Here is a 12,342-nt window from a genome sequence, read left to right on the forward strand (position 1 = left end):
GGGTACATCTAGACCATAAAATCAATTGTGATGCCGGAAAAAAGCCGGAGTACTTTGACGTCTACTGGCTTCAGGTTCTTTGAGAGATCATGAAAGAAATACTGGATGAAGAGAGTCCATCTTTTCATAGTAAGAGCAGAGGAGGGGCAGAAAAGATGAGACATCGTTTCGTCTTCTTCTGACTGTGACAGCCTCTGCAATAATCGTGATGCACTGGCATGTCTACTTGTTACTGGATAGAGATATATCCACGGAGTTTTAAAGTATGCTCTGTTAGTTTAGGTCTTTGGAACATTTTCAATTTTTAGCAAAGTTCATTATTTTATCGGTATAAAGCCAGTTCAAAAAACCTTCATTCCCTGTACTACTCTTTACAACCTTAAATTTCCGAAATTCTCCCTTACAGCTCAATTTCCTGTGATTACTTTTAAGTTTGTGCATCTACCAATCTTTCCAATCCATCTACCAACCCTTCGATTGCAAAAGCTAGAACATTATGCTATATCCATGTACCAACCTCTACTTTTTCTAGATTTAGATCTATCTACCTCTAAATTTAATCGCTGGTACCGGTAGAACTGTCATCCCTAGATGATTCCTTCCTTTTGCTAGCCTTTCTAGTCTAGCTTTAAATATTTGTCATCTAATTTCTATGACTGGAAGAAAATTCAGTGCAGATATACAAAGTGTTTTATATTTACTTTAAGGTTTATTTTTGTTAAATAACTTTTTAGTAATCATTACTTTTCGTTCCAATAACTTAAAATTATTTCGTGATACTCTAATTTGCAAGTAATAGATGAGAAGACAATCTGTAGTTCAGATACATACTCTATTCCCATTTGAATGTAAATAACCTGAATAGTTTTGTTCAACCCTTACAAAGTTGTGTGTACCATCACAGGTTATGCAGGTATACAGAGCTGAACTGTTTCCTAATGCTAACTTTATACTCTGTGGTTTGATATCATGGTTCAAAAGGTATAAGGCTAGACGCTAAAAGGTACATTTAAAGTACATATATCTCTTTGTACAATACTGAATACAGTGATATATATGTGTTTTTATTATGCCTGAACTAATTATATCATAAATGAATCCTTCTTTATGTTTGAATCGTTGAATCCTTGTAGAATTTTGTTGTACAGAATGAAAAACCCTATGTTATGTAAATTGAAACACACAATTCATTTTTAATGTTAGGAAACTATTTTGTTATTCCTTTGGTGTTAAATTGTTAGCATGTTTTTATGAAAACCTTTTTTAAGGAACTATTTTATTAAATTTGGAATTCTAAAACATTCAATTAATTGGTGGTATTTTATTAAATTTGGCATACTAAAGCATTCAATTAATTAGTGGTATTTTATTAAATTTTGTGAACTACATACAAATAAAATTCTTAAAATTAGTTTTTTTGTCAGAAAAATTTATTTCGCAAAGTTATCTTGTTAATTAATTAAGTTAGCATTATTATAAGAAAACAAATTCTATACTTAGAGGTATTGAAATACCTATGGTGGCTGAAGTGATCCTGTAAGTTGGTAGGGGCGAATTTCCCAAGTGGGAGCAATTTTTTTAGTTATCTGAAACCATAAAACCCATAAATTTTTATTTAATGGGATTATACACAAAATTTGAGCTTATTATACACAAAATTTGAGCTTACACAAACATCATTAATGAATGAGGAAAAACCCGAAAAATGGTAGTTTTTCAAAAATTAGGTCTATTTTATCATTAATTTACCTGAAATGCAGTTTGATCAATAAAAATTAAAGTTTGAATGTGAAATGAAATTTTGAATTCAGTAAAATTTTACGTTTTTAAAGAAAATGAGTGGATTTGAATCATTTTTGTGAGTTTCTAAGGGGAAGGCTACTATTGCGCTCAGCCTCCCTCCCTAGGCAACGCCCATGAATTCTTTATCATAAGCGTTATACTAGACCGAAACTTTGAGACCAAGAAAACAAAAAATACTTGGAAAAAAGTCAGCTACATTCCCAAAATTCCTTTTTTTTTCCGACGAAAAAAGGTATTATTGAGTATAAAAATGGAGAATTCTTCTACAACTGCTTCAACTTTCTCTAAATTAGTAGGCAGAAGTTAATTTTGCAAAAATATTTGTGAGTTTACAATTTAAAATAAGGTTGTTTTTCTTATATTTCCAGGTATATGTCTATTTCAATGGTTACGATGTAAAAGGTTCACCATTCATGATGAAAGTTGGCACTCAACGTGGTAAAAAATCCAGTAACAGTTCACCAAGTAGCAACACATACCGCCAAAGTCCATTATTCAATCAATCCTCATCCAAATTATTCACAAATACCACATCAAATAGTCCTAGTCCAAGTAATATGTATCGTAATAGTCCAAACCAAAGCTATTCTAGAAATTATAATTCAAATAGTCCAAGTCCTGTTCAATTGGAATCATCAACGAAAAATTATCAAACAAAAACAAGTAGTTATCAACGATCAACGGACGTAGTTGATCATCGTAGTTCACCAATTGAACGACATAACTTATCACCAACACAAAGTCCAAGTTACTATCGGAATCGATTGGGTGGAGAAAGTCCAGATCAATCGGAATATTATAAGAAAACCGTCGAAACAACACGCACATACGATACTAGTCCAAACACTTCGAAACTATCCTCGATGCGAATTACAGAGGCTCGAAGTCCAATTTTTATGGATTACGAAACGAAAACAAAATCACCATATACGACTGTCTACGATAAAGACATTAGCGAAAAGAAACATTACACAAGTACTTTAACTCGAAATATAAACACCGAAGAAGATATTAAAGTCGATACACGACCTATCGTACAATCATCGTTTGCGACAGATCGTTCAGTTTTACGAAAAGATTCACGAGATGCCATTGAGAAAACAAAAAATTTACTATCGTATCGAAGTTTAGAATCGGTGGCTAATTTAGCAGAGAATCAATTAAATTCGAATAATTATGGCGTAACGACTTCAGTTAAACATCAAAATTATGATAATCAATATGTGAGTTCGAATAAAATTCAAGAATCTCGAACAATCAGTAATAATTCATCGTCGAAGATCCAAAGTCATTTGGATACCAAAACTAGTAGTGGACTTAATAGCACTTCGAAGTTATTTAGTAGTAGTCATTTGGATAGTTTAACCAGTAGTGGCGTAACTGGTGCTCGTGCTGTTAAAGTTCAACCAGTACCAGATGGTATTATTGGGCAACCTGTAGAATTTGAAAGTAAGTATTATTTTTATTGTAATTTATTACTGTTTTTTTCTCTCTTGATTTTGACAAAAATTTGAAGCGAAATTGCAGAAAATCGCAGAGTAGGACTTATTGTTTTATAGCTGATTCGACTGAACTATTAACAAAAAGACCGGGAGCTTCAGATAAAAAATGTCAGAAGTCATTGATACTTGAGATGTTTTTCAGAAATGGTTAAATAACATTTTCTCAAATTTGGGACCTCGAGAAAACTGTTTTCCACTTTTTTCTCAAACAACGATTTCGCCGCGGATTTTTTTTAATCAATAAATAAAGCTGGACTGTTATCAAAATTCAAATTTCATTTTTCGTTTTTAGTTGATGGGAGTGGAGCTGGTTCTGGAGATTTGGAAATATTGGTCGAAGGTGGTCGTGTTACGTCTAGCGTACGAAGTTTGGGTGGACAACGTTTCCGAGCTGCATTCACTCCACATCAAGCGTTACCACATCGTGTTGATATTCGATTTAATGGGGAAACAGTACCAGGTAAGTTCAATTGTACTGATTATTTTATTAGCTGAAATTGATTCTTTTAAGAGAATTCAGATTTTTTCCTTTGATTCTTTAAGTAAATTTTTTAGGAGTAAATTTTATTTAAAGGATAATTCTTATAAAGTAGAAATGTATTAGAATATAAAATAATTAAGCTATTATAGAATATTTGAAAACAGTTCAATTTCAATACAAAAATTGGGAAGAAATATTTTGGTGTAGAAAAATATTACAGTAGAGTATTTTATTTAAAGTAGAAATATTTTTGACTAGAAAAGTAAAAACGAACACAAGCATAATTAATATAGCGAATAAATTGTGTTTAAAAAATTGTGACCGTAACAGGAAAAGAAGTAAATTAACAAGGCAGGTTGACTAATTTCCGCTATTATTTTTGTTTTAATTTGTCTGTTTTATGTTTTTAACGATAAATTTAATCGATAGCCAATATTACTAATTGATTGAATTAATCAATTTAAAAATGAAAGTGATTTACATATACATTTATTATTAATTAATTTATTACATTATAGTAATATTTATTAATTGTAAAGAAAATGACATTTTTTTAAATGAAAGGATATTGATTTTGTACTTTTGTGAAAGTTATCTAATATCTATTAATGGTATATTTTTTCTTTTTTTTAATTAACCTTTTTTGTTTAAATCATTGAATTTTTTGTTTGCTATTAATTTTTATAAAAATTTACTTTTGAAATCGATTAAGAAATAATGCCCACGTCTTTTTTCAACGGTTGGAATTTTTCATTTTTAAAAACATAGAATTAGCTTAACGTATCTAAAAACCATCCTGATTAACCAATTTTCTTATTTCTATGGACTAAAAATCTTTTATGTCTTTAAAATACATTTCACAAACTGCGCTAATAGTTTTAGCTTCGGAAAATCATGGTAAATTGTTTATTTAACGACTAAAAAATGGTTCCCATAGGTTCTTCACTTTTTTTTCAATAATTATGTGATTTTACCGGAGGATAAAAAATGACTTAATATTTTGCGTCAAATGCCCTATTTAATTCGCAAAATCTTGAAAAAATAGAAGCAATCAATAAGAAAGCTGATCTGTTTTTAAAGTTTACGCTAGTTGAGTAAAAATTTTCATATAATTTGTTTTAAAATTTGTAAATAGCCAACAACAACCTGTTATTAAAGAAAGGCAAATAACTTTTAAGCCTAAAATAAGTACAGGAAGCTAAATTTTAATAACTTACTCTTGTGCAAGTTTCTTGCTGTGATTTTTTTAAATTTTCTGTTAATAATTACTTTTTGATATTTTGATTCAAATTGCTTTTTTTGTAATTGAAATTTGAATTGATTTTTTTTTCGAATTCATACAAGGCTGAATTTTATAGAAATTTGAATAAAAATAGATGTTTAGTTTTAAGTTTGAACTGAATCAATGCTCAATTTTATTTTTGAAAACAATGTTTCGTTTGTGTTTTTGGTTTTTACATAAAGGTTAATGTTTTTTATATATTAATTTTCAAATTTGATTTGTATTGGGACAAGAACTAAAAATTTTAGCACATGCTATTTTTTGTACTTTTAGGCAACTTTAATTTAAGTTAATTGTTTTACATTTTTATGATATTAAATTAGTTTTGGTACCTTTCTATTTTTGGTGGAAGATCTGACAAGTTTTCGTTAATAACGTAAAGAAATCGACTGTTCCACCATTATTTTTAATCTCAATCAATATCATTGGAGAGTGATTTTTTTTATCTTCATAGAATTTCAAAACACTTTAAATTATTATAAAATGTTTAAGTTTCTATTATTTTTTACTTAAATCTTTAGTTTCTGTATAAAAAATAAACACTTTTCTAAGCGGTAATAAAGACAAAACATCGATATTCCATTAAATTATAAAAACTTATATAAACATGATATTTAAAATAAATAGCTTTTACACAGAAAATAATAATTTTAATTATACATTATTCTCTTGCAATAAAATAATTTGTTATAATTATTACTATTGCAGTGCACCTTAAACATTTTGATACAATCAAATTTTCTCATCATATTGTTTTACGCCAATAAAGTCTTCTGTAACACGATGTAATACAAATTTTTTGGTATGTTATTTGTACCTCTTAGAAGAGTGTGAAACTACGTTTTGCAATCGAAGAAAAGTGGTGCTACCTGTGTAATTCGTGAAAAATTCCAAAATTTTCGGACTTTTTTCAGTTCAATTAAAAAACTATGAGCTTTTGACATTAGTTACTCAAACATTTTTATAGTATATTAAATTTGAAACAATTGAAGATAATCCGCAGCTCCGTAAATAGTTTTTGAGATATGACGCTTGAGAAATTGAGTTTGGCTTATGATCAACCGTTAGAATTTGAACAAAAGTTTAGAAAATGTTCCTTATAAATTTATTATCAACACTTGATCATGCAAATAGGAACATATTGAAATCGTTCGTTGTGTAAATTTTGGGAAAACCTATATAATAAATGCATATAAAAATGTAAAAATCATAGAATTAACTGCTAACAAGTAATACACGCTATTTGTAGCTAATTCATACTGATGCTTCTTGGTAGTCGAAATAAGTATAAAAATTTATCTAGGAAAAAGGGGCAAAAATCGAAATTTATGTCGAAAAATCGTAGAGTTCTCATTTATTATATTTGATAAGACTTATATTAATACAATTAACTAGCAAAAAATAAAATTGCTGATAAAGACAATATTGCAGTCTCTCATAGAAGCAATGAATTTTTCCAATTTATGTGGTACTTGGCGCCACTTTGTGTCAATGAAATGAGAACAATATATAAATATCAAATTTCGATCAATGTTTTGTTTCTGCTTCGTTGTCTCTCATACACAGCGCCTGTATTTTTTTGGTAACAAATCCAATCCCCCTTCAAACTCCGGTCATCATTGCACTACACTAACATACTATATACCATTTTTCTACACAGGTGTAAATGTATTCTAACTGTACATAAATGTTTCAAGACCAAATCAAAAGAAATAGGTGTAGCCAGCCTTTGCATAAAAGTACACCAACCTGAAATCCCCATGAACGCCCTTGAAAACTTTCATTTTACAATAGCCATATGCTAATTAAAAACGTCTACAAATTCAAGAAATACAGTACAAAAAAAAACTCGACTACATATGATATATTTATTATTATATTATCAGTGAATGAATATTGTGTGTACTTAGAGCTAAGAAGGTATACTATTCATAAAAAATATATTAATATCTATAAGAATTTTAAGACTTAAATTTAAATGTCCTACAAGTTTTACAAGCCAGTTGACAAATAATATAACTGAACACTGGTTAATTGACCTAAGGCGATGGAATACCTCTTGGTTGACTAAACATTGGAATGCATACATACATACATGTTGCAGGTAATAAGTTCAATTCGTTATTATACTTAAAACCTTCTTGAAACTTAAGACTAAATATTAGAGAACACAAGTGAAAACAAACAGTTGACTGAGTTAATTGTTGAAATACTCTAAATAGAAAGTGTTGAATATCAGTGTTTATTTTTTATAAATTAGAAGGGGTTAAAAAACCAATACAATTATGGCGACTTGTCGGCCGCTAATTATGTGGTTTTCGAAAATTTCGAAATAATTTTCTAAAAGTTTTTTTGTTTTTCTCAAAAATATTAGTTGAAACTATCTGCAAATTTGCAACTCTCTATCTTTTATAGTCCTAATTTGCGCCCTGAAGCAAATGGACACCAAAGTTTTGTCCTAATTTGCACCCTCACGTATAAACAGAGACTTAAACAAAAAAATGTTTTAAATAAGAGTTGTTTATTTTTTTATAATGAACATTTTTTATATTTAAACTTTTGTTCTACCTCTAACGGTTTACAAGATAGGTCCAACGGACCCTAGAAGACCCGGATTCACTTTTTACGTCCTCAGCACGCTATAAAATTTCAGCTTTATATTTCTTTTCGTTTTGGAGTGTTTACAGACGGACAGACGAACAGGCAGACGGATAACCGTAAATGGACTAATTAGGTGATTTTAGGGAACACCTTTACCAAAACATTTTTCCTAGCATCAATATTTTTAAGCGTTATAAACTTGGGACTAAACTTAGTATATCTGATATACCATTACATATATACAGGGTATATAAAAGTAAAATATGATGGCTCATTTGTACTCTCTAAGTTAATTTTTTCTGCTACGATACAAAAAAGAATGAAGAAAGATTATTTTTTGAATCATTAATTTATGTTTTCTTAAAATCATAACAGAGGCGGAGCTGATATCTCGATAACTACAATTTATAAGGTATTATAAACTCTATTCCTAAGATAATTTTTACCAGAAAATAACGAAAATTATATTTATTTGAGCTTCGAGCTCGTCTATTTCAATATATGATGTTGCTAATTGGATTTTGAGCACTGTGAAGCTGAAATCTTGAAAACATTTTTCGGTATCTCGTTTTTTTGGTGCATATGTAGCCACGGAGCTCTAATCCTGATATTCCACGGTTTGGAACGAATTTTAGTCAGTGGTTTCGTTATCACCATGTTTGAATAGCCTAAAACAAAGTTTTTTCTATAAATTCAAGAAGAAATCTTTTAGAAAAACTCTCAGAACTACTTTAGATTTTTTGTCTGTTTCAAGATATGACGTTATCAGTTCATTGGATAAAAAATTTGAGCCCTGTTTTGCTAATATCTCTAGAACCGTCTTTTGGAACGTAATTTTTTTTCAGGGTCGTGGTTTTTGCAAGGCTTAAACTGGCCTTAATCTACGGTTTTGTGAAAATTGAGAAATGTGAATTTGTTAAGGGGTACCTTAACAAAACACCTTTAAAAAAATGGGAAAAATGAAAATGATTTTAGTTTTTAATTATATTGAAAATCTTTGACCTAGAAATTGCGAAAATTGGATTTATTTGGGCGTAATTTTAGTCTATTTTAAGATATGACGTTGCCATTTCTTAAACTTTAGTAGATTTAACCGATAGAAAGATGTTATGTTGAGATCATAATTTAATTTCGATTGATTTGGATTCATAATTTTGAATTATTCTCTGAATAAATTATAATAGGAAATCTGAACCAGAGACGGCATCCAGATATAATTCACTTAATTATAAAAATTTTTGTTGCCGTGCATAACAATCCGAAAAACATCTAATCGTGCTTGAATTGTTGAACGATAATCGTATAGCTGCCTCTTTCAAAGTCTACCTTAAGACTAAGAACAAAAATTCATCTTAATACCTTTTCAACTTATCATATAAAATGTCTTAAACTTAAACCACTCCGCAATACCTCTCAGTTGTGTATAACTTACCTTATTGTTAATTATTAATAAGCAGTAAAAATAAGCCCCACTACTCTCCACTATATACTTACATTACATTAGGTATTTGATGTAGGTTTCTACAAAACTCTGACTAACATAAAAACATAGCTGTATATTATTTATTTCGCTTAAGTTTATTGTATATAATAATATTTTCTTATTTTTGTGCTGAACGAAGCATTTCTCACCATATTTGTTTATACTTTTTTTGTTGTTTTCAAAAAAAGAACATCTTATTTAAACAAAATCCACAAAAGAAAATTTTCCAATATCAAGGATTTACAATTTTATCGTTTTAGTTTTCTGTTTTTTTTTTGGTGTAAGTTTGTGATTGTTTTTTTCAAGTTCTTTTTTTAAGTGATATTTAGAAAGTTTTAGTGATGCTTGGTATTTTTGTTGTCGGACGTGTTTTGTAAAAAAAAAAAAGAAAAAATATATAAAAGTTTATTAAACTTTTCTTATTAAAATTCAATTTATATTTTTTTATTAAAAGTTTTTAAATTAACTTTTAATAGGTCACTTTATTATAATTATTATTTATTATAAAATAATTCTAGAATTAAAAAACTAGGGTAAATATTTTGTTCGTGGTACACACCTTTATAAACTAATTGTTAGGATTATATAAAAATAGTTTACCTTGATATTTGGTGGTTTTGTTAATTTTAAATCTGGGGTAATAATCTGTGGGTTCAACAAATTATTTACCTTTCTACCTGTGATTTTTTTTAAACAGGTTTTACTTAAAGTGCATAACTATAAATAAATCTGTACTAATTTTCAATTTATTTCTAAATTAAAATTACACAGTAACTAGAATTTTCATGAATATTCGATGTGATATGCCTAAATCATCTTAACTATTACCATTAAGTCCGAAAAATTACTGTTTAGAAGTGAATTATTCTGGAGTGAGGCAGGTTTAAAATTTTAATTCAATCAAAATTATATAATAAGTAGAATTTTCATGAATAGCCGACGTGTTATGCCTGGTCTACCTTAACTAATATTGATCCCGAAAAATTAATGTTAGAACTGAATCGTTCTAGAATGAAGCAACTCTGAAATTTACTCCTTGAATCGTCTTGATTAAGTGAATTACGATACTGCAAATAGTTATTATAATCGACAGTCGTTATAAGCCATATGAACATCTGTATATTAAAGTGATAAAATGTGCATATATGTACACATTACGGTGGTTATTACTGACTAAATTCAATAACAATTGGTCGCTATAACCGATAAATGAATTGATAAGGCCTAAAATAAAGTTATTAAGGTTTAAGATAAGCTTTATATGGTTCAAAATAGTATTATGATGTTGTTATTTAACTGAAAAAGAATGTACTTAGTTACAAAAGGTATTAATGAACATGCGCTGTTCGTTATAGCCGATATGTCAGCTTATAATTCCAATGAATATTGGTCACTAGAGCCAATATGTCGTTAAAACTGATGTTGTTGTAGCCGATTCATTTATGTATGTGTTTATATAGGGATTTAATCGGGTTCTTTCAATTATGACTGTTATATAATACAATTTGAGTGAAATGCTGTATATATAAAATTTTGTTGCAAATACATATCTTTAATGTACTGACCGGCGCTCCCACCAATGTGAAGATCCATGTTATAAGTAGTAAAAAGCGGATAATGTTTTAAACAGCTGCATAATTTTTATTTACCCACAATTATTTCATCAGACAGACAATCGCGTCAATATAAGGTTTTTTGCTGGGGGCTACAATTTTTAATTAAAAATAATTAACAATAGAAAATTTTTTTATGATTGTATTAATTTATGGAAAACGTACGGCACGGGCGATGACGAATCTTCGATATGCAAACTAGGATAATTTTTCGCATTTAAGATGAAGACACCCTCATTATTTCGTTATTTACAGGTATATCGATTTGAAATTTTGCACAGCCATAAAGAGTGTTGGGTCACACTCTTTAAGATACTAAACCGAAATCAGAACTTTAAACTCAGCCTAAAAAAATTATTTAAAAAAAATGCTTAGAATATTTTTTTACACTCATATACCGACGACCATGACAAAATTCGCATTATTTATTTTTTTTTTTTTATATTTCGGTGCACACTCATTCAAGTTTATTGAAATATTTGAACGCATAACACTATTAAATTATCAATTTATCCAATTTTTACATTCCATAGCGCAACAGTTACTTAATATCAGGGTTCGAAAATATCCGATATTTATTATAAATATCAAAATATCGGATATTTTTGATATATATCCGATATATATCAAAATTTTGATATTTAAAAAAACTAAAATGTTTTAAAGGTTTTATTTACTTAGGCACTTCAAATCAGACAAATGAAACCAAAACATAAAATATTCTTCTAAATCAGGCAAAATCAATTAAAAATAATAAAATTTTTATAAATAATAACTAGTCTAGAGTATAATCAGTCTTTTAATTATCAAGTCAGTCATCAGTCATTCGTAATAAACTGTTAATTATCAAATAAAAAATAAAAAAATGTCGTTTTATAATTGTGCTTGGTTTGACTGCAAGGAAGATAAAGCTAGATCATCTTCCGATTCTGAATCTTACTTAAACTTACTCTTTAGTAACGAACTTTTTCTGACACGACACGATTTGAGCTTAGTATTAGTAGGTTTTAACTCTACTCAAATGCCATCAAAATTTGGGAAGTAGAAATACGGTAACAAATGCCAAAAATTACTAAATAATATTAAATTTTTTAAAATCATTTTTGTATTGATATATATCATAAAAATTCACGTGATATATATCGGATATATATCATGATATATATCCTCGAACCCTGCTTAATATATCGGTTATAGCGACTTATAACTGATTAATAACTACCAACATATATAATACGCATGCACATACTTTAATTTTTATAATGACTTACGTTTATAACGCTTATAACGCTTATAACGACTATTAGTTATATAGACCAAAATTTTTGATCACTTCAATATCACTATAAGCTATTTTGACTGTATATATATAAGACATTCAACCCACAAGGTTCATTTTGCGTCACTTTGCATGCTAAAGTCTTTATATTAAATCTTTGTGTGAGAATTTCAATGTAATCAAAAATTTAAAAAAAAATTGCTGAAGAAAATTAAATATTAATTAATGATTCTCTCACGGTCTACAACCTTGAGGACAGGAAGATGACGCTTTGCTTGATGATGATTCGATATGCATG

General features: G+C 28.6%; 1 protein-coding gene across 2 annotated transcripts in view; it reads left to right on the forward strand.

Annotated features, from left to right (window-relative positions):
* Positions 1-12,342, forward strand: part of LOC123297333 (filamin-A) — a 46,296-nt gene that overhangs the window by 21,010 nt on the left and 12,944 nt on the right. For both annotated transcript variants that reach the window (XM_044878952.1, XM_044878960.1), the window contains exons 7-8: positions 2,172-3,252; positions 3,598-3,765. In XM_044878952.1, the coding sequence (XP_044734887.1) occupies positions 2,172-3,252; positions 3,598-3,765 (1,249 nt within the window). The remainder of the gene's footprint in view (positions 1-2,171; positions 3,253-3,597; positions 3,766-12,342) is intronic.

Source organism: Chrysoperla carnea, chromosome 1 (genome assembly GCF_905475395.1).
Source record: "Chrysoperla carnea chromosome 1, inChrCarn1.1, whole genome shotgun sequence".
In the NCBI taxonomy this organism is placed as follows: Eukaryota; Metazoa; Arthropoda; class Insecta; order Neuroptera; family Chrysopidae; genus Chrysoperla; species Chrysoperla carnea.